The sequence below is a fragment of the Argopecten irradians genome, chromosome 3 (genome assembly GCF_041381155.1).
Source record: "Argopecten irradians isolate NY chromosome 3, Ai_NY, whole genome shotgun sequence".
Classification (NCBI taxonomy): domain Eukaryota; kingdom Metazoa; phylum Mollusca; class Bivalvia; order Pectinida; family Pectinidae; genus Argopecten; species Argopecten irradians.
This window is the reverse complement of record NC_091136.1, coordinates 14,885,388-14,910,001: the sequence shown is the minus strand read 5'-3', so window position 1 is coordinate 14,910,001 and position 24,614 is coordinate 14,885,388. Positions and strand designations below refer to the sequence as shown.

At 33.3% G+C, this 24,614-nt stretch overlaps 1 protein-coding gene and 1 non-coding gene across 2 annotated transcripts; one reads left to right on the top strand and one right to left on the bottom strand.

The window, feature by feature from the left end:
* Nucleotides 1-44: 44 nt before the first annotated feature.
* Nucleotides 45-19,727, bottom strand: LOC138319488 (regulatory factor X 4-like). The gene is made up of 20 exons (XM_069262643.1): nucleotides 19,688-19,727; nucleotides 13,709-13,828; nucleotides 13,190-13,250; nucleotides 12,399-12,522; nucleotides 11,681-11,742; nucleotides 10,448-10,525; nucleotides 10,056-10,089; nucleotides 9,570-9,668; nucleotides 9,229-9,306; nucleotides 8,041-8,204; nucleotides 7,481-7,581; nucleotides 6,065-6,268; nucleotides 5,734-5,828; nucleotides 4,815-4,932; nucleotides 4,129-4,238; nucleotides 2,826-2,979; nucleotides 2,590-2,704; nucleotides 1,980-2,097; nucleotides 1,181-1,317; nucleotides 45-413 (listed from the first exon to the last, which is right to left on the bottom strand). Exons 1-20 carry the CDS (start codon nucleotides 19,725-19,727, stop codon nucleotides 143-145), a joined length of 2,283 nt encoding a protein of 760 aa, XP_069118744.1. The 3' UTR covers nucleotides 45-142.
* Nucleotides 11,438-11,510, top strand: Trnav-cac (transfer RNA valine (anticodon CAC)). Its single transcript has one exon. It is a non-coding gene; the product is annotated as a tRNA-Val (tRNA).
* Nucleotides 19,728-24,614: the final 4,887 nt, after the last annotated feature.

Below are 24,614 nucleotides of genomic sequence, written 5' to 3'. Positions count from 1 at the left end.
TGGTAATAAATTGGTTTACTGTGCTTCAACCAAACACCCGTATATTAATATATAGGATTTAGAAAGAGAACAACATACACATTATAAATAGATTTATTAATAGAAATGAGACAATAAAAAGTTTCTGGTTTAGAGAAACGAGTCAGATGTATCCTTCCTCCAGCTGTGGTTGGAGTGAGAAGGGGTCCCTGTTCTGGCGTTTGTACGACTTTGGAACATGGTCTTCGATTGGTCGTTTACCCGAATTTGTTATCCCAGAATTTTCAATGTGCAACCCACCTGGTGACGAAAACTGAATGTCGTTTGAGAATGATGAATAATTCCTAGTAGCATTTTGTGTGTTGTCGTAGTAGAGGAATGGCTGTTGGTCTGTGAGGGGACGGGACTGTGGAGGGAGGCCCGTTTGGTCGGATCTGTAAAAAATTAAAACAACCCGTTTATGTAGCCAATGGTAGCATCCTTATAGGGTTGGGATTTGAAATCGTACAAATGATAGGGCTGATCCCCCGGGGACTTAGACGGCAATAGACGCGGGGCCAAAAAGGTCAATTAGGCTACTATTTTCATATAGATTATTCCTCTCTGAACCTATGTATCGGATTGCATATTTGTATGGTATCAATAGCTTCATTATACATGGTTGTGATTCAAAATTAAACTTTTGGAGTCAATTTTGCAAATTTACTTATTGTAAGAGTCTTTGTGATAATTACTAAAAAAAAAACAGGTGAGCTACTGTTATTGTTACTGTATATTTTTCATAAGGAATGTAGAACAATACATTAATGTCATACTTTGCTTCGTAGTTATGTAACATAATTAGCCTCACTGAATTGTCCCTTTAAACCTAGCATTAACACAAAGTAAATTAATTGCGAATATAAGTCATTTATTGATTCAATTCTAAGCAAAACTTAATCTATGGTATTCCCACAAGTCAATTACCGATAATAATTTCTTATTAACCTAAATATGGTTAAAATGTTATCAATGGTTATAAGGCTCCAGATTATCAAAATTGCAATATAGATTAAGATTACCGCTAAAACTTCACATTTGCTGGAGACGAAATAAATTTGTATTCATGAAGGAAATATATGTCGCAATATAGAAACTTTCCGAGCAACTCGCTGTGTTTGAGCATTGACATACAAACCACATCCTTTTACAGTATACTCACATGCGCGGTATGTCGATCTGTGCAATTTGAGTTATCTGAGCATTCCAGTCCATTGTATTGGTATAGCGCTGGTTATCACAGGTAGATACTGAGGTCAGGCTCTGACCGGGACTCACATGAAGGGAGGGGATTGACACCTGTGAATCAGTAAGGTATCACAAAAAAATCCCCGATTGCCCATACAAAAATCAAATAAATATTCCCTACACAGTACAAAATAATTGTTTGTATTAAGTATTTATTTCTTTGTACAAACGTTGTCCGCATTGTGGATAGTGACAAGTATATTTATTATTTATGTACCTTTGTTGAGGTTTATAAGTTATTAAACCGCCATGGTAGAATCTAATATAAAAACATCTGACTACGCAATCGGTTAGTATCTAATTCTACCAGTTCAGTAAAACACCAATTCTAAGGTTCTTGATTTTTTGGAAGGAATGTCGATAGAATATATAGATTTGCATTCCAGTTCTAAATATCGTATTGTCACTAAACATTACAAATACATTCAGTTATTCAGTTACGGATCAGACCACGGACTAGATTTATGCTTATCTAGTCTTTTTCATAAGTGATTATTTGATCCATTTGTCCGTGTTCTTTTTCTTGCAAGACCATACGATACCACCCTGATGAACTCCTTGTACAGTGACGTTCACAAATGCAATATATCAACACGGTTGTGAGGTCACAATGGTAATAATGACTCGATATTTCTTAAAAGAAAACACCGAGTCGATATATGCTATATATCGAATTCCACTTGACGATTCATTCACCAATGCTAGCGTATTACCTGGATATGTCTGGCGTTGAAACCAAAGCTGTTTATATCTTCTGGAGCTGGTTGTATGGAGGTGGTGGACTGATGTATGAATGGTGGGATAAACGTGTTACACTGGGTACTGCTACTCCTGTGGTAGAAACGTTAAAATACAACATTCATGCATTGATTCAGGCCTCCTGAAAATAATCAGAAGAAATATAACAAAAATGTTCAGGACTCTTCATTTTATAATCCAGACTGTTAGTAGTGAGTTTTATGACTAAATATTCAACATTGAGTACAGACATATTGAAAGTGAATTGTATGTCGTTTACATATAATTACATTGTATGTATTTACATTATTATAACTACGACTGCTCGAATTCGTTATTCCAAACATATTCAAACCAATAATGACGACTTATCATGTATGCTGACATTACCAGGGAAACATGAACATGTTGAAGAAATGGTATGTTTCAATTCCGTAAATGTGTTGAAAAAATAATTCTATTTAGTGAATCTATTTTTGGAAGTATATATTTTATATCCTTTATACTAATCTGGCAGTGATACGAAGGAAGATTGCTGATTTCAATAAGATTTACACGATGTAACACCAAAACGCATATCCCTACTGTAATGGGAATCCAGTCTGTAGACCAATATCTGCTGGACGATCATAACTATTGGACGACGTCTGGCATCCTAAGGTTGTATTGGATTCCACAATATCTTGTCGGTTCTGACAATCTGGAAAAACGAAAATAAAGTGATACTATGTCAATTGAAGAGACAATCAAATTAAATTCAAACCAGTTTAAAGCTGTCAAAAGATAGCTTTATATTTTATAGACAAGTTAAAGATTCGTACTCATGATATCCCTGGTTGTTGTGATGACTGATTCCCTGGAATCCGTGTGTCCCCCGGAGAAGGTAGGCGTGAATGCGGATCTACTGGCAGGAAGTACGCTGTCTTTAATAATGTTCGAGTCGGGCAAAATGACTTCATCGGCCAATTCTGTAACAAGATAAATCATAACGTCAGCGGCAGAAAACAATAAGTACCTTCCAATATATCTTAATGTTTACACACATCTACCACAATATTTTGATATATTAGTCCGCTTAATAATACTGTATGCCACGTAAGGACATCAGTATAAATGTGGTTGTTGTTTGAGTGGAGTTGCAAAGTTTCCATGCGAAGACACAATTATTTACGAAAGGATGATGTTTTCTGTACATTTAACGAAACAAAGAAGAAAAGAAATTCACATTAAATAACGTTTGAAACAGTATTATGGATTTTAGATGTTTTTATTACTTCTCTGGAGTTATATAACATTTTTGCGACCGATAATTCGAGTCTGTCGAGGATAGTCCTTGATCATCAATATTACGCAAAAACGTGTTTGTGATGAAACTCACAATTTAAAACGATAAAATAGATTGACTCAATCGCAATGAACAGAGTTACATAGTTAATACACAATGAACACAATTACATAGTTAATTCATGTATAAACCAATGTCCCAGTCAGTTTTCAATATTTCTAAAAAGGGCGAAATGGTCACAGAATAGTTTTAAAGGGAGACCCATGAATATATATATATATATATCATTTAATATACTCACTATGATTTTTAACATATAGATTGTAATTACATCAATAAGACAAAGGTGAGTTTTTCTTTCTGTCCATTTAAGGTAAATATGCAATTACTGGGCAAACGTGAATTTTCCTTCAGTAATGTATTGAAACCCATTAGGTTTTATGAATACAGCTGTTAAAATAATAGAAAATGGAAAGACAAACATGTATGGCGCCTTATGGACATTTTTTACTCTGAATTTATGCATTGTACAATACATGTATGCATAACATCACTTTACAGTTACTAGATGTGAAATGAAATTGTAAACTACAACTTGGCTTCGTGGTCTAACCGTTATCTACTCTGATTTACAGATGTAAATATAACGATTTTTGACAGTATTGCTAAAATTATTTTCAGCATTTATGTGTACTTGTAAAATCAAAATCTACACATTGTTGTAATGTTGGTAATTTGTGGTGGTGAATAAAATATAAAAATCTCTTCTTGATATGTGGGTATGAAAAGTACTGCACATATAACTTCAATAAAGAAAAGTTTACTTTACCTGGCGCCGCCTCTCCTTTGATGACCCTAAGAAAGTCGTTGGCTCTCTCTTGGCTGTGTAGGTTCTCAACCAGATACAGGACGTAGTCATCAAACATTAGATGCATCAAGTGAAAGGATCCTGGAGAATAAGAACGACACAACGATACCGAATTGTTAATTCTTTTCGTGTTTCTGTTCCTCATGAATTGTTACGTACGCTGTGAATGCATAACGAATCAAGCTAATTATAAATACCGAATACACTAAATATTGATTCAAAGGACTACGTATGGTTTGGGCCCTTTTTGGCCCAAAAAATTTCAAAACAGTTTTTTAGCATTTGAATTATTGGAATTTACATAGCTAGTATATCCCTAATTTAATGTAACGATAGTTTTTCTAATTTCGCAGCTTCAGTTGACATGGCAACCACTCGAAATATGCATAAAATCATTAAAATGCGGTTTGGTCATTTTTGATAGGTTTTTGTTTTAGAGACTACTCATAAAGAGGTATCTGAAGTGCAGAGATATTCTCATTAGATATCAAGTTTGTTCAAGGATGCGGTCTATGGTTTCTAAAACAAAAACCTTCGGTCACCTATCAAAATGACCAAATCTCCACATTTACCAAAGTAATGGCGTCAAAATCAATGTATAACCGCAAATAAAGTAACTATGTAATATGCAAAGACGGAATAGAAGAAAAAACATACCAAAGCTAGGCGCACTGTGAAGTGTCATATCCCGAATTACCCTGGTGCCGAAACACGACCACATCAATAGAAACTGACGGGCTACCTGTCGGAGCGATCCGGGCTTCTTACGACTTGGCTTTGGAAAAGAAAAAAACCGCATATGTGCGCTAATGTTGCTTACTCTTTGGCCATAATATATATATATATGTAAAACAACAGTGCATCATAGAAGGCAAGGGCGTTCAAACGAATAGATTCCAATCACATTAATGTTGATTTTCAATTTGTCAATATTGTGAAACGTTATCACGGAAATATATATAAAAAATATCCTCAGAAATGCCGAGGACTGGTGGTCAATATCAAATACATCTTTCCCCAATAGAAGGTACATCTCACTCTGACGTTTATGGGCCATGCCATGTTTTGTTGAAGGAATTCGCAAAATAAATTTAGAGAATATGTTAAAGCTTGACAGGCCCTAGTATACGTTGCTGACACGCTACGCGGTGGGTCAGCATTTTCCCGAAAATTAGGTACCGACTCACTCACTACTGATATTTCTTCAATGGGAAAGGAAAACTTGCCAATAAATGTAGATAGTCAAATCGATAAAGTGAAGCGACAGAATTGCAAAATTACTCACATGATATTCCATAGAAATAGCAATGCTAATAAATGGTATACTGATCACATTGACAATGCCTGTCAAGAGACTACTGAGACGGCACACCCGAGGTCAAAGCTTGAATTCTGCATTAATTATCTTTAATATGAACTTAAAATAACTATAACGTCATCATATCAGGGATCCGATCATGATCTACGGTTATGTATTGTATTTCAAACTTATATACTTATTTGTAAACGAAAGCTAAAAGCCTAAACCGATTTCTAATAAGTGATTAAGGAAGTTTTAAAAGTGTGTTTACAATACCTTCACTACACAACGGTCAACCATATTATCCAACCATTCGACGAACGATTCTAGTGGCGCTTGTTCCTCCATTAGCTTCTCGTATTCCGCACATACTAAGGAAAAGACAGAATAGATCACAGAGCAAGATTTCAAATAATATAACAAGCAAACAGTATTTCCGTGTTTAAAAATGATACGATTATTTCCTCATTGCCTTCCATCATTCACAATTAAGACTATTCGAGAATATCAACTAAAACATATGTTGCTTCCTAAATTTAATTACTATTCGTTGTTTTATGCCTTATCTTTTTTATTTATTTTTAGACAACTAGATAAACATACTTACAATTAACGATTATTTGGTGTTCTTTCTCGCTGTAATTATCCATTGTGTAAAGAGTTTGTTTGATTATGCTATTAAGATCAACGTTGAGCCAATCATCAAGCATCTGTGACGTAATTTCCGCACTGTGTATAACGGTCCTGGCCGCTTGACAAAGGTGGTTTAAGGACGTCTGGCGCCGCAGGACCTGTGCAAATCGTCGTGCTACTACAAACGAAATAGACATTTAGATATAATTCGTAGCCATTTGCTATCGTTCTGATAAATCTGGTTTTTCAATGAAGCATACATAAGCAGATACTGCCTTGTTTTTTTCAATCATGATAATTATATTTTCGGGGTAGTAACTTTTTATTTACATTTTTAAAAACTCAAAATAATGTAAAGAAATAGCATAATGGCTTAAAATATTAAAAGTTTCAAATTACGCAATCAACTATGAGGTATATATATTTATATATATATGGCGATTTGTTTTTGAGAGCTAATATTTAAAAAGCAATGGAAACAATGGATTCGCTGATGTAAACAATAACTGAGAACACACTGTCATCGGACTCTATACTGTAAACCGCCATAACATATCTTAAACAAATTAAAGACGGACATTTGCGTTAAATGCTATTAGAGCAAACCATGAGTGAATTAATATAGGCCTGCTACATTGATCCTACTGTATTATTCTAAAATCAAAGTAGATTTTTTTACCAACAGAATTATACAGATGATTATTGTCTGAGGAAAATCGACAAAATTGAAAAAAAGCCACAACAAAAGGTTACTGTTTTCCTAATAGGCATTTACGTTTTCTTACAAAGTCTCTAAGGGTTAGAACCACGTAGCGGTTTTTGGTATTTAATAGCACAATCAGTAAGCCTAGTTACAGTAACATTCATACTGCTACGGGAATATAAGAAGATAATTTACACCACACGTGGTGCCTACCTGGGGAAATTGAGTTCCTTCCCTAAAGGAATACATCAAGAAATGCGGTAAAGGTGCAAACATTAATTTGTTATTTTGATAAAAGCTAAACCTCATTTTAATTTTAGTTTCTTTCCCGATTAAAAAAAAGTCACCGACGATCTAACATAGGAAGAACATGCTGTGAACATTATTGTCATTGAATCACTACAAACGGGATTAATTTCAGGAGAAATTATCAAAATTCGTTTTAAATTTAGGATTACGCGCACTAAGCATTGAAGTAATATGGAAAATATAGAAAAGGTGAAGACGAATGCGCCATGTTTACTTTTGATATTTAAAGCAAGTTTGTAACATTACATAAAAAGAACATTAAAATCCTATTTTGAAATATGGGGTAACATGCTAGTTCCTATTCAACTACAGATCTATAGGAAACCGGAAATAAAGAAATGTTTTGTAGGCTTTGTATAGGGGTCTAAATATACTCACGATCAAATTTGATTTTCTGAACACCGTGTGGTAGCGAGTCTAATGCTGTTTGAAGCCAATCGTCCAGCTGTTTAGCGAATCTTCTAATGACTTGCGTCAAACTGTCACAGAAAATAATAATACCTGTATATATACACCTTGTATAATAGACTTTAAATATTAAAACATATGTTACCTTTACAACTGTTATCGTCATGAAACTAATCACATTGTATGATCTGAAACATATTTATATTTCAGAGACATAAATGTTAGAAGCCATTGCCAAAATGATACAGATGTTTCATTCTCTAGTGGTATACCAGTAACAGTTTATTTCATTACTATTACATTATCCTAATATTCTCTACATCGGACTTACATTTAGAAATAAAACTTGATGGTTAATTATTTATGTTGGACTGCAAAATTAAATTAACAAGATAGATATGCTGTACCAAACTACCTCAGCAGGCGTATTGTTTCTTTTTACATGATACGCGTCATCTATGCGTCATCCTTACAAACGGAGTCTTGATCACAAAGAACAATATGTATTTATATCACGTATTTATACATACCTTTCTGGTAGGGCCTGAAGGACAGTTGGCATGAGGACGTTAGCGATAGCCTTGTAGAGAATGGAGTCACAGACCCCGACTAGGAGTATGATTGTCTTATAATCTAATATAGGGACGATGTGTGATGGCATACCCTGCCAGAAATGTAGCAGAAAACTCTGGACCTGAAACACAGCAGGTCAAATATACAGAATCAATGTTTGATAGCTTACAGTATTAGAAGCTAACAAGAAACTCTGTTACATATACTTGATAAAAATTACATAATGTAATCGTATAAGCTTAGTCTCCGGCGACATGCTTCAGAAAAATTGTACTATAAAACGTACAAAAAAATCACTATTATAAGCAGAAAACAACATGAATATACCGCAGTCTCCCAAGACATCCATTTTGATGGTTGCTAATAGGACGTTACACCTAATAAACTAAAATAAACCACTTAATTGTATGTATTCAAGGATACTTGGTCCATTTTTACATGTACTTCACCACACTGCATACCCATTAAAGAAAACATATTTTTGTTACAGTAAATATGAATCTTATGGATTATCGGTTATTACAACAATAATTATTCCAATGTCATTAAGGACTCTCTTAATCCGAAGTTGCTATTTTTGTGGTGGTTGTGGTGGGGGTTAAATTTCGGTATATTTCCGGTCATGCTAATTTGCTTATAAAAATGTACTAATTACTAATTACCGAATAAAATGAAAATAATAATAACAAGTTGAATAATATGTAAATGTTAGCATATTACTGTTAGAAACTAACTAATGTGCGAACATTTTTACTCACGAATAAGTATCACAGAAGGAATCTCAAAAAGTTCTCCCGCAAAATTAAACAACTATACAGTAATACGAAGATTTTCTTTTTATTACAAACATTTATTAATGACAACGCAACGCTATTTTGAGTGAAATATGTGTCACTTTTTGGACAAAAATAAAAAAAATAAAGACAAATACTTTCTAACGTGAAATTGTAATTATTAATTTTAGTAGATTCATGACAGATGCATTATTGTACTTGAAATATCGTGTGTCTGATAAACGATTGATCGAAATATAAATATATTGATTAATCTCTCCCAAGGTGCATTGCAACCCCATGAATATGGCGACCACAAATAAACCCTGGTAGATTGTATACAATGGATGGAATATATGTCGACTGACTGACCTCGTCAAAGTTGGCCCTGATTACGGTATCTAGGATCCTCTGGCAGTGGGTTCTGTACATCATCATAAACGTGAATACCTGTAAGGTAAAGAGAGGTTGTTACGACACTGTTTGACTCTCATCACGAAATTACTTTCATTTACAAACTCAATTCATTTTCTATAGATATTACTACTGAAGATTTGAAATCTAAAATAACCGTACAGCGGTCATTTTCGCGGCTCAACTTATTCTCAATTTTATCTAAACATAAAAACAGAGTATTTCAGTTGATTTTGGATAGCGTCATATATTACTTAACCTTGCCATTATCGAAGGCTGAATTGAGTATTTGATCTTACCTTTTCTTCAGCAATATTTGGCGGTAGTTTTATGTCTTTAATATCAGGGAATTCCGGAAGTAAAGTTCCAAGTTTGGACCGTGGTGAGTATGCAATTATCTAAAAATAAAATACATTGAACAAAGTCTATAAAAGTGAATGTTTCTGCTCCTGTGAAGCGCTCAATATAAGTTTTCCTGTTATCAGGATAATATGACTGGTGAGGTGTACTTTTCAGTGTCTTTGGCAGCCTGCTCTAGTGCTACATTTTATATAGGACTATAATAAGACACCACATGTATACTGCCGCCTCGCAAAGTATACAGACATTCGCACACTCATCACATGGCATACGACCCAGGGAGGACCAATGCTTTTAATAAGATTTTACGTTTATATATAAACCAAACGTACCAATATTTCAATATTACTCGACATCCTTTTTGAGGATATCATATCGGTCTGGTGAATGATCAATGATGTCTATGTATGTTACTTAGAACTTACTTGCTTTACGTTTTCTTTCTTTCCTTCGGCCGAACTGCAAACCAAATTCAATACATGTAACATGATTTTGGACAATAACTAGCCAAGCTCAACACGATGTATCTTAGCATCTTGAATTATAATAAATAAGCCACCATTTAAATTCATCACGATTGTATTAAAAATTAAATTATCACTTATTGATGCATATCCATAATGTATTGGCATTTTTGACGATACAGTTTATGCGATTCATTAACAAGATACACGTGTAATATTACTTGTATATATAATAGAGAGAGAGAGAGAGAGAGAGAGAGAGAGAGAGAGAGAGAGAGAGAGAGAGAGAGAGAGAGAGAGCAACCCCTTCATTACATATGTAGCTGAACCGTTTGCCTTATAAAGTCACATACCTTTGAATGCCTTTGGCGGAATACATGAGCTCGTAGTATATGGAACTCTCCCGAACACCAATTCCATAGTAATGATATCTGCCGAATAGTGATATTACTTACCTAAATACACATTTAAATATATATTTATATTTATTACATTTTCAGGTTTTATCGTGAAAATTATATGTGATATTTTTCGTTCAAGTGAAAATATCACTTTCGATATTTTTAGATTTTAATTTTTAATTATTGCAACATAAATCCATGTATTGTATGTTGCATTAGATTTTCTAATGCTGTATTTTCCCTGGAACTTGAATCGGTTTCCAATGTATGTGTGGAACAACATGTACACTCACATATATCGTATTGTATATACATTTGTATGTATCATAGCTAGCTGATTGAAATACATCTTATCATATAAGTGATTCTACAATGTATGTCACCAGGAGATTTAAGTTAGTTTTGACGACTGTAAGGCCGAGAAACAATGTATATATTTTTATTGATTTTGATACGCATACACCATGTGCGCCTCGGTGTTTGTATGTTATGTACATTATAAATATATGTAAAGTGAAAGTACATGAAGATGTACCGTATGAAGTAATGTTTTTATGTTCGTAAACCCCCGCAATAGTTTACTGTCCTTTTACAGACAAACTATAAAACTCCACGTGCATGCCAGTTCTTCGGTATGTGACTGGCTTATAAAATTTAAGCCACGCTCTCGTACAGTGACCCACAAAGATATGTATGTATATAGTCAATCTATTTATAGCATCGATGTAAGGTGTTAGCTCCGTGGTATAGGCCTACATATCTCAGTACCGGAAGCATGTTGTACTGACTGTCTTACTCAGCTAATCTGATAAAATTAAAATGTGATTGTGAATCGTTATTTAAAGCTCAAATATACACGTTATGTTATATATACTTTAACAGCCCTTCATATATGTATTGTCGATGTAGGCACATAAAATTTTAACCGCTAGAAGTCATATCGGTTCCGTAGTGTAGTGGTTATCACGCTCGCTTCACACGCGAGAGGTCCTGGGTTCGAGCCCCAGCGGAACCATTTTTTTTTCATTTTCATTATTATTTTTTTTAATTTTTATTTTTCTTATCCCAGTCCTTTTCCACATTGTTAACATGTCTTGAGTTAAGTACATAATTTAATAAAATAACATTTTCAGAATGTAAGTCAGTTTAAATACTTTGTTGAGTGATATGACCACATTGACTCACTTTGACTGCCCTCTTGTGCCAAGTCTTCGCGTTGTTATCTGCGGGAATTGTTGTCGTATTATCTGAAATCCCAAATAACATTATGTTAATGCAAGCTGGTAGATGTGATGACATTAAACTGTATATAGTACCACATGTGTAACACAAAAGTTATATCATTGAACATTACCAGCGGAATACCAAATGCATTTTTGAGGATTTTCTGTTTAATTTGAAATATCAAAAAGACAAAAAAAAATCGATAGTAAATCAAAACCCCTTTACTCAGAAAATAATGAAGCACTGAAATGAGATATTTTAGACAACAAAGCTGTTAAATTATAATGGTATTAACTATTAACTCCAATAACTTACATTAAATGTTACAATTGTATAGAATTAGATTCCGGAAATATTTTATGTTCACAACTTGTCATCGGTAATTCGCGAAATCTTTGTCTACTATCAGTGACGATTGTAACAAAACAAATCACCTCATACATCGTTCAGAATTTGTAATTGAAATTTTAATCAAAACTAATACGTAAATAAAATTATCTCAAAGTGCTATTATTTTACAGTAAACGATATTTGACAGTTTTGCCAATTTAAAAAAACCCGACCCCCTCCTATCATACAATATGCAAAACAGCTTTACATTATGGCAAATAATTCAACATGCTATATACTAGAATAAGAATTTTCCTTCACACAGCGAAGTTGACATTAGTTATCTCACCTTTCCAAAACTTGCAGCATTGACAGGCTGCGTGTCTTTCTTTTCACAGTAGTCGAGATAATGATAGTACAACGTACTTCGAGGTATACAGACACCAATGGCTATCTCGTAATTATCCTCCAACCTGGAAATATTTCCTTCTTTATTAATACGAATTCTCTCTCATTTTTTCACACACTATATTACTATAAATGAAGGATACATATATTACATTTTTTTAAAGATTTATTTATATTCGCCTTCTTTGCTAGATTTTACTAGCTCGATATTCCAGTGGTTTCTATCACTGTTAGAATATAACGATAGTGATAGTAACCCACGGAATAGAGAGTGTTACAATTACAAGGTAACATAAAAAATATATACCACAGTCCACCAAAAACACCGACACGACACACACACACACCACTGTATACAACGGAGGTCCTCTTATCTAATAAGAATATCTGTTATTAGGGCATCAGCCGATCAATATTTGCTATTTCAAATAAGATCAGCCTATTTGCACATCGAATTTGAATTAATATAAAAAGATAAAATTGCATAGTGTGTTACCTTATTCCATATTCAAACCTTACTTCATAATGCATTCCTAATCGCGGAAGGCTTTAAATGCAAGTTACCAATGGAACTTGCAAACAAGAACTGGCTTTTGTATGACACTTTTCAAAATAAAATAAAATGTAGTAAAACTCATACGAGTGTATAGTTCAGGCACCAATGACAACAAAAAACAAATGTTACACGCAAAATTCATTATGTACTCTATAATGTATACACTGTAACGTTACCATTTTAGTGTCTGCGGTGTCGAATGTGGCTTCGAGGCTGATCTCAGTTTTGCAAATGCACCTGAAACAAAACATTTAAACAATTTGATTTTGACTTATTGTTTTTTCTCGTTTAATTTTCACAATTTCCACCGTTTTGTTATTGTATGTGAGTGTGCGCCAATGTGAAATAGTAGCACGATAAACATTGATAAATATAGCATTCGTAGGGGTCCAGAGTTCGAACTCCGTTGTGGCCATCCATATTTTTGCACTGATATAAATGCATCGAACTAGGACACTTAGACTCTATCAAGCTTTGAGTCAACGTCGTCTGCCATTGACTAAGATTTGAGTCAACGTCTTCTGCCATTAACTAAGCTTAGTGTCAATGTCGTCTGTCATTGACATAATTAAGTCACTTACCAAGCTTTTGTGTCAATGTCGTCTGCCATTGACTAAGATTTGAGTCAATGTCTTCTGCCATTGACTAAGCTTTGAGTCAATGTCGTCTGCCATTGACCTAATTAAGTCACTTACCAAGCTTTGTATCAATGTCGTCTGCCAGCCCACACGTCGTACTGTCGTCACAGTTCTCGGCACTATCATCGGTGGTGTCTAGATCTTTCTGTGTTTCCACACAATGATCGAACCAGTCATCTAAAACATGACGGTATTGTACTTAAAAGAAAGCAACTCTTTGACAATAAGTGAGGAGAGTGGTACAAATACTGTATACAACAAATATCAACCAAAATGTGCATTTAAATGAGAGAAAAGGTTTTGTATTAACTCTATTTTTGTTGTTAGGGTTATACATTCAAGTGTACAGAGACCGTATGGTTGTTAAACAAACATGAAACTTAAAATACAAATGATGGGCATCATGTTGACCTAGAACATACACGCATCTTATGCACACGGCTGATTATTTTTGATGTATGTGTTTAAAGGGATATGTGTCTTTTTGGGTTCGTTTAAAAAGCATACGGAGAGAAAACAAACGCAACGCATATGTATTCAAGAACAAAACTTCAAGCACATGGCGTGTCGTACTGAAATACCACAACATGCTTTTGCATTGTCAGTGTGCTTTGTTAATTCGAGTTTGTAAAATTAGCGAGAACAGGAATAACTCAGATTATATATCACGAGCAGATATATTTTGACTTAAAACCTCGTTCTTAAAGCGCGTTTCTTCGGAATGCGGTATTCTGAAGTAAGTTGAATTCCAACATCAAACTAGTAATGAAAATCAGGTGCAGAAGATTGGCACTCGAACACAATACAATAAGGAAATTCAAAGGACCCTATTGATAATCGTGGATATCGGGAAGAGCTATTGCTTGAATCAAATTAATATGCGATTACACGGATTTTACGGCCAGTGCGGGACACCTGGTTTGGGAAGTGGGGTGTGAGATCGAAATTAAAGAAATGAAAAATGGTCCTATTGACGCTGTCAGACAGGGATTTCTATGTCGTATGTGATTAGTTGTGTGGAGCTGAATAAACTGAATAAAACACGGGCTCACCGCAAGTTCCTCCTATTTACAATACTGCCACCATAACTGATGATATAGATGCGGGTATTCGTCGTCATTTCATTATTATTTATGCTTACGTCTGTGAGTAGTGAATACAATATGGTCATATGCATTAAATTGCTTAAAGAGAAAAGAAAATGGATAAAGAATGTGGGTTTTCTTCAATGCCTGCGACGAACGTATTTGTTTTGCGGGAATAATTCTGTAATTAATTCAATATTATCAACGAGGTTGTTCTTTTATCGTGCGTGTTTCATTCTCAGCTATTCATATCATCTTAAAATATCCGCTCTATTATTCATTATTCTACCTTTATTGGCATAATGAATTAATAATTTTTGGATGTTTATTATCACACAATTGCAATTAAAACAGAGCAAATTTCGTTGACCGTTAGGCCATGCTAAATTTATAACCATATTTTACTTTATTTCAATCAAGAACATACCAATTTCAAAATATTGTAACGTGGAGAGTGTCCTTAATGCACACAAGCTGGTGATGACTGTAATTGAGCATTTTGAATTGGTTTTAACATTAAGTTTTTCATATTTCTGAAAAGCAATTGAATCGAGGAGAAAAGAAGGGTAGGGAATGCTAAATGTTCCGCAGGGTATCTACAATTCACAGTGTCTCGGTTAACAAATTGATATCAAATGTGTAGAATCAAATTACTTTCCTTATTCCTCTTTAAAATTATTTTAGGCACTTAGACATATTCGAAAATATCTCAATAAAAGTGATGATGTTCAACTTCATAAAGTGATGATATTTTTAATTTATCAAATGACACAATAAAAAGTTCCTTTAAATAAAACAAATACATGTGATATAAAAAAACCTGTTAGTAGTATTCATAAATCATAGATTCTTGATTTTTCTTACCATATGCAGTAAAACTTATATATGTCATAATTACAACATATTTCTTCAGTAATCTAATGAAAAGCATAAGGTTTGGTGAATTTTAAAAGTTGTGAAAATCATTCAAAGGCACTAACAAAACATTTTGCATTGTAAAAGTCTTTTATGCTTGATGTTTAGATGTAAACCTATAAGTAACATTACAATTACAACATTATAAAATGTTAGACTACAACTTGGCTACATGACATGTACTCATAGTATGGTTCTTGGCAGTACTGTCAAAATTCATTTTGAGCTCTTGTTTCTTTGTGTAAAATCAAAACCTATTCATTATAAGTATTTTAATTCTCAAAATATAGGTAACTTTTGCTTGTGGCTAACATGAATTATGGCACATATAACTTTAAACATATTTTCCGCTTGCACTTCTGATTATAATTTTTTCCAGTTTTCAGTTGCTTTGTTTTTGTTTAGTTTTTTGTTTTGTTCCGTCTTTCGGCGTAGCCAAATTTGATAAGTATGGAGGTAGATTTGCACACTACTTATGATTCCTAAATGGATTATTATATTTTATAGATTGTAATACCTAATCAACAGGGTTGGCAGTGTTGTAACCCAATTATACAAATATTACAATATTAGCGCACTTAAAACTGTCCCTGGCAATTTTCTTACCAATAACTAGGAAGTGTATCTTGGCCCTTCCAGTGTCAGCATATGACCGATTGAAGTGTGTTGTTCGGTGTCTTTTGTTGCATGCTTCAGCGGAATAGCACTTTAAAAAGCGCAAAAGTTCCACTTTTACAAGGAAACATAACACCAAAATATTGCAGCCTCCAAATACATTCGCAACCATATATCCGCAACCGCACAATATTATATACACAGGAGAGGCACCCTTTAATTGGACGTTAAACCTTACACTACCAACCAACCTGATTAAACTTAATTACAAACACCTCCACAAAATTGCAGAAAACTTCTGGTAGAATCATTATGGACACCAGTAGGTGTAAACGAATTCCGTTTTTTGCATGAGAAAGAATTATTCCCCTTACGGGTAAATATTCTACGCTGCGTTCGCAAACACGTAACACCACAATCAATACCTACCCGTAAGGACAGATAACTCTGTAATATGCAAATGCAGAATTGAGGTTCTTTGAGAGACGCGAGTTGATAAAGTACTTCATACTTTTCATGTGTCATTTGGTAAATGATTTAGTCATAGTTTTGTAATTTCTGTTTGCATGTGGCAGGAGGTTATCTTGTGTCATATCATCTTAATTGCGTTTTTCTATTGTTTGTCATTTCTTTATATTTTCCAAATATATCAATATTTAACAATATATGAAATGCTTCTTATTTCAGGTGTCATATATAATTGGTATATTGTGTGATAATTTAATATTAATCTTTGACCAGTAATTTCTTTTAGATTTACCTAAATATCAAATGATATGGACACAGTTTTTGTAAAGTCAAAATTCAATTGAAATTTGTTTAAAATTATCTAAAATTGGCAGAGTAATATTTCAAGTGAAATCGACCTTTTTTTTAGAAATATTCCGATCATTTTTTGGTCATAATCTTCAAATCTGTATGTGAAATCACCAAATAACTTTGCTGAATATAACATATTAATTGCTTTTTGTCTCGATTCCAACAGGTACTACTCATGCAAGGGTTGATTGATTTATTGAGAAAATTATAGGAATATCCTGCAAGTGTTGCCAATGTATATCAAGCCATAAATATCAATAAGCCCTCACTACCAAATTCAAATGTTTGTTATTATAAGCTGCTTTTTTGAACTAAAGACGTACAAAACTTTTCTGCATGCTGTCGCTTCACTACGACACTGATAGCGTATTGCATTAATTGATAAAAGTATATTTGAAGACGAAGTTATTAAATGTTTCAATTATGATTATTGACGTGTTAAGTCCCTGTTGACAGATAACCACGGTGTGAAAGAAGGATCTTAATCGCCGAGCCGAATAGATAATCGGACGTAAACACACTAAATCCGGAGGTCGTCGCGACAACCACCTCCAACAAAGGAAGGTATGCGATGGTTTATTGGCCATAAACTACCATCACAGTTCTTCGTGCAAAATCCCAGTCCATGTCCCGTCCCGTGTTCAGTGTGGATGGGAGTAATGCGTTTTGTTCAATGGAATTTATTTTCATGCATTTTAAAATCTCTTTCCGAAAACACATTTTATCCCTAGAGAGAGAATTTTTGAAGTGACCTCATTTTCTCAAGCTCAATGATATATGTTTGTCTAACATGTTTAATGATACTGATACTCTGATCTTTGTTCATTTTTAAAAAAATTATTTTGCCATCCAAAATGCATCTGATTAAAAAAAACTCTATCGTAGAACTTTGTGCGGTTTAAATTTCTAAATACTATCTATCGAATATTTTATTTCAAGGTAAGTGTTACCAAGATACATCTAAAATAATGTATGTTAATAGCTTACCTAGGTGATAGAACTATTTTATACCTTCCTGTCATGCAAGGAACATCCCCATATGCACGTGCTACATGTATTACTAGATATTGAAAGATTTCTGCTTATTCATTTAAAATCGATACTCTTATTACGTGTCCAGCAATTAGATTGTTAATCAACCTATTTTATGGTTCGACAAGACACTTGTTCAAAGGCTTCAAGTATATAAGACAGTGTTCTTTATGTAATATCATACACAATGCTACTTAATGAATATTTATTGGATAGTTAAGTGCTAAAGAAATCTCTCCCGTTTTAATTTTAATAATCGTTCCGTATACCTGTATGTTATAAATATTAATGCCTTTTATCAGAAAATCGTGCATGGCGCTGTTACAAAAACAAAGATTCCCAAAAATCAACACTCAGAAACGTTTAATTAATATTTTATTACACAAATGACAAGAAGTCAGATAATGCGCTCATACAACTAATTTGGTTTGCAATGGTAATGGTTAGTGTATGATGAAAAAGTGTTTTTGTTTGTTGCTTATTTTGTTGTTTTTTGTTTTTTGTTTTTTTTGTTGTTGTTGTTGATTTGCGTTAAACTGTGATTACAATAACTACTTATATATCTATATCAAATAAACGATTGTATAGATAATAACATAATTGTGATAAAATATATAAATAAATGTTATTTCTATACCACAGCTGGATATGGCAAAACAAATCAAAATTAAATTCAACGAAGTAACGTTTTTAAATGCATATTATATCATTTGTATCCCATAACCTTTTACACAATTTACAAATAATTTCATGAGGAAATCACTGAAAATTTAGTCTATTGCAATATAACGGAATAATTATGTTCAGATTGTTAGTGGTTACTTTACATTTAGAATAATTAATTAATAAAAACTGTTCCATACCCGATGCGTCTTGCTCTTTTTATTAGAATACAGAATTACACGTATGCGAGATAACATGCTGAACTTCAAATTCTGTGCTCCACAGGGAACATGTAAACCCTCAATTTTTTGCGTTTCGAAATTCATTAATATTGACAATTATTCTATCACTTTATTTGGGGACTCAATGTCGATATTCAAACTTATATTTTGCATTTTTAAATCAAAATTCGTCAGAGACACTGCGAAATATTTCTTTCGTTCAAACAGATTTGGAAATATGCATAAAGTTCACATCAAATATAATAACTTTTAAATAAATAGATTAGAAAGTTATACCATACAAAAAATGAAACAAATTAGAATGTATTACAGAAAATCTACATACGGTTATGAAATAATTCACAAAGTCACAATTAAACTTCGCAGCCGCCATACATCCCGACGCTATCTGCATACATATCTCTAAATGTGGTTTCTAAAGCATATTCGTGCCGACTGTGTGAAATACAAGTATTTTGAAAGTTTAATTTTACCTCTGGTGAGTTTCACTAGGCAGATAATTAGTTGGGCAAGCACATACGGTGTAGTGCTAGTCACACGGTATAGAAATGTTTGCCGGGTAACGGTATCACAAAGGCTGGCATAGTGCTAATCTCAACCAAAAATGTCAATTGGTTTCTCGGATACAGGGCCTCTGTGGAATCAACAAAAAAATCACTACTCACCTGTCGCTGGGATGTCCCCCATAGCTGTTAACTGATCCATGTGGTCTAAATACACCTTCCCTCGACTAGTAAACGGTGTGCACTCTAGCAAACGTAATTAAAACTCAAAAAAATTGTATCCGGCAGGCTAGTCCGGATTTCTCCGTCACCGGACTTTGAGTTTAATAGGGTTGTGTTAGATTACTACCCAATACTACAATTTGTCATTGAGACTAATATAATATGATGGTGGTATAAAGTAGATGTACATAAAATATTTGTATCATGTGTACCACGTGATCATTTGGTCAGACCTTTTAAATATGTATGATGCTGTTGGTCGCCAAGAAGACTTTACAATGAATTGCGTGTTTCTTCAGCCTATTGAAAAAAGAGAGATTTGATTGGTTAAGGGATGGCTGCTGCGTCTGAAAATGAGTAATGATTTCTTTCTTGATTTCTTGAATTCCCTGATACTGCTTGTTTATGACTTATTTCATTTGGACATAAATATATTCGACATATACATGTTTATTATACACAATTAACTATGCATTTCGTTAAGTAAAATAAGTTTATTATTAATATTGAGAGTTAACAAAATATTTGATAAAAATGAAGTAGGCTTGATACTTTTGGTTCTTAAGCAATTCATATTCTATGCTTATATCTTATTAACATGTCATGCTTTTTACGAACACATACCTGTTTTATTCAATACTTTATATATTCAATACCTGGATTTCAAAAAAAAAAGTATTTTTAACATATAGCCACAAAAATTGTACGGAAAGCATATCAAGTAGTCAGCATTCTGGTATATGATTGATCTATATCAGGAAAACTACATTGTAGTTTTTGTATTATGTATATTCTCAGGGTCGAGTCATAAACTGTCAGCTTTAGTCCTTATATGAAATCATTTCTGAATGAGATACTTTACATCTGTTATCTACCATAATGTATTACTTTTATTTCCACAAAAAATTCGCTGTGATTTCAGGAGTTAATCATAAGTGCAAATTTCATATACTGGTATCTGGATCGTGTTGTTGTCGTTTTCCTTCTGCGACTTTACATTATTTTTAATATAAAGTTTATCACTTAGTGAAGAAACAAACCAAGTACGTGTAAACATGAAGCAATGTACAGGACGAAACACCCTTGTGGCAATAGAAATATCAGCTTCAAATGAAATGTTTAAATTAAAGTTATTCTACAAACAATATACGATACAAAAAAAATCATTTTGAATAGGTAATGTGAATGAACAATCACTTTTTATGATTCGAATGATATTGTTATCCTTTAAAATGCAGACTTTTTTAAAAGTACAGAAAATTCTTTGTTGCGATGACTGCAAAGCGAAAGAATAATGCGGAAGAGCTTTGGTATATGACTAACATAGCACAGTGCTTCGGGTTTAGCAATAATTGATCAGAGTTGTCAACAAGGTGAAATACTAAGTTTAAGATGTATCCGCACTTGATTTTGTACCTCTACATTCAAGCTAGCGATACAGCTCTAACCCGAGCAGATACAATGGACAAGACGCCCCTCCCTTCCTCTCTATCATCAATAAGCACTTTATCACCGGATTAGGCAAATTAGAACCGACACTTTTAATAAAATGTGAATAAAGTCGTAACATTCCTTCAGACTCTGACCCTGTCTGATCGGAACAGAAAACATCAGGTTATACTTGAGTGTTTACCTGCTTTAACAAATCAGTTTTCATTTTGTGTTTTATCGACGAATATCCTTGACAATACGGCGAATCAAGCCCATTATCCCAATGCACATACGTTTGTCACTATCTTAAAGTTAGTTTGAAAAAAAAATATTTGCAAACTGTGTGAATCCAAGTAGCGGATAAACATTTTTTCTAAGCCCGATGGAATATAATAATGTTTATTATTTTTCGAACGTCTTCACAACATCAGATACGATTCAATTTACGTTTGGCGGTTTCCATTGATTTATCAAGGGATTTTTTTCCAAATTAATAAGAAACGTGTTCGTCTCTATTGTGACATCACGTTTACGTCGGTTTTTTGCGCCATTCTATTATTTGTTTTCATACAGATTGGAAGAAAAAAACAACAAATTGGAAAGTCAGATTCATATGAAAACAAAGAAATAAAAAAATGTTTCGTTTTGTTGAAATAAAAAGCGAAAAGAACAAGAGATATAACATCAATGAAATTATGTAAGGATCATTAATATAAATATACTGCCTCTGTGTTTATGGAAAAAAATACCAATTATAAGGAACAATACGTTTACGGTTATGCCATTGGACCAAGGCAAATAGTCCTTACGATGTGTATTATTTATTTCCTATAGCAGTCATAATCCCTGAAGCATGTGACAGGTGAATGGAAGTAAGTCTGCCATCAGTTGGTTTTAAAATCGCATAAAGATGTACAGGACTTTTTGTTGCAGAGTATTAGACTTTAATATTAAACTCCAATACTTTCATCCTTTTGGTTTGGAAAGAGAGGCACGTTTGAGTTTGAGGTAAAATTGTATTGACAGGCTTGCACTTGTCATTATATGATATTTCCCTCAGCCATTTAAATCTTACCTCGAACGCAACAATGCCACTGTCGCATTGTGTTTCGTTTTGATGACATTCATTACATAAACTACACATGATTTACTCAATAGATGTAATATATCATAAGATGATACATGAGCAAGTGTCTGCGCATGCACTTCAGCCAAGTTCTTGTTCTCAGTTATTCCCAAACACAATTCAAGAATTTATTTATACTTTCGAGATAGGTATTTTGCATTATGCGTTTTGCTTACTGAAAAGTGTCATTTCTTGATGGATCAGTAGATCAATCTAAGTTTTACAGTTTCAAAGTAATGTAAATTTAATGTTTTATCTTTTGTTAATAAGAATAAAAATTAAAACACAAAAGATTGTCTGAAAAAATATGACGATGGCAGAGCTGGATTGTTACTTGTATAACTGTCATGATAATGCTTTGTACAGTTATACATTTTTTGAAAAATATAGAGCTTTCAAACGCAGATATTTCTTATTTGTAGACCCACGAAGTATATTATTATGAGAATACCGATGGATACACGCAGATGCAGCCATCTTAGTCCAAAGTCCTAGTCCAAATTCTCACTTAACAAATATCAAGTTGTTTCTATTCAAAGTGACTTGGTGTGGAATTTTAAAAAGGTGTTTATCAGTCATAGTGTTAATATATATAGATTTTTGTGCCAAACGAGCACCATTGGCTATGCTAGAACACATTATGTATGTTACAGGCCAATGCATGTCAAAATTATGAACAAATGCTTAATAGATTTAGTATTGTAAGTACTATTTATAAGATGTCATACATGTTTGTCTGTCTATGGTTTTTATAGCATAATTCATCAAACCTTATGATTTTTCAATATTATATTACAGAAAAGAAAATAACATGTCAAAAAGTTCGCCGAGTTGTGACACACATTTGTACAATAACAGGGAGAACATTTTTACATGCTAATCAATCAATTTTATGGAGAAAATATTTATGATGCTTTATGAGTATGTACAACAACAGAAAATTGATGCAGTGTAAGAAAGTTCGTTTTTTATGCTTTTTGAAGGTTTAAATGAAACAATCACTTAATATTTATTACTAATACAGAACAATGTGAAATGAAATTGTAGATAACTGCTTGGATTTATGTGTTGACTGTGTGTTCATATTCCAATGCACTTGATATGTAAATATCATGATTATGGAAGTACTTGTAAGTGCATTAAACATGTCCGATTTACTGTGTTAAAAATACAACTCAAATGTCAATTAAATATATGTTCTTCTGTTCCCGTTACTAGTATTAATAATAAACACCAGCATATGCAAACATTACTATTCATCCACGTGGTTCCTCCTTACTAATCACAATTCTAAGTGCAGAGGGCAAAATGACACGGTCAAAGTATTAATCGGTTCTCCCTCACGCGTGTCGCACATATTGTGAAGCACGTGCTTATCGCATGCGTGACTGATGCATTTTCAAGTATGAATTTCAATTAATAGAATTACTTGCAGTAAATGCGTCCGAGTGCTTTAAAATTCCATGACAGGAATATACAGACGTGAGGGTTATGCATAATGCAGTAAAGAATGAACGAAGAGATATCGTCTTCGTTAATTCTCCCCAAGTTATGTATTGCAGAAACCTAAACAGAAGATGGACATGTTTCAAACTTTTATAGGTATTTTTTTGTTGACAATTATGTTGCTTAGTCGTGTAACCTAAACGTTTTTATTGTTAACATTTTTGCGAAGTTCCACAAACAATGATGATCATGATCTGGTGCAGTAGTTGTATTTTAGAGCTATTTATGAAGTTCTGAAACATATACAGTGTTTAATTTTTTAGATTTATAACTGCGATAATAATTACTTTATTTGAATTAGTTCTTCAAATGTAACATCTATTGTATTTGTCTTTCATGTAACTTCTGTTAATGTTGTGTACATTATTTGAAAAAATGAATACAAAATATTAAAAAAATAAGATATTGAGGAGAAAGAAAACGGACCAATCGCAGACCTGAAGATACTTCCTTTGAAGATTATTACAGAGAGCTTCAAAGTCATAGAGGCAACCGCGACACTATACCGTTATTCAATTGCTGTGATGTATATATTGTATATCATACGGTTTGTACCGAGTTGTCTCCCTTCTCTTAGATTTTCTTAATATGATATCGCGATTGGAAAATGTTCCTCTAAGAAAAGTAATACTAACACTGTACTGTAATTGATAAAATTAATATTTCAACGCATCCAAGGTAATGTGATGAATTGGAATTTTTGCTATCTAGATTCGCATGATTCCGAATTACTACAGTTTTGCATGGAATTCTTTTTGCGATTTTCTTTCGTTCGCAAAATACGTGAAAAATTAATCACACTCG

Excerpts from the sequence above, each read along its gene's own strand:
- LOC138319488 (XM_069262643.1), bottom strand. The coding sequence starts at position 19,727 with ATGGATCAGTTAACAGCTATGGGGGACATCCCAGCGACAG. Across the intron at positions 9,307-9,569 it reads CAAATATTGCTGAAGAAAAG|GTATTCACGTTTATGATGAT; the intron begins GTAAGATCAAAT and ends TTTACCTTACAG. Across the intron at positions 4,239-4,814 it reads TCACAGTGCGCCTAGCTTTG|GATCCTTTCACTTGATGCAT; the intron begins GTATGTTTTTTC and ends CTTATTCTCCAG.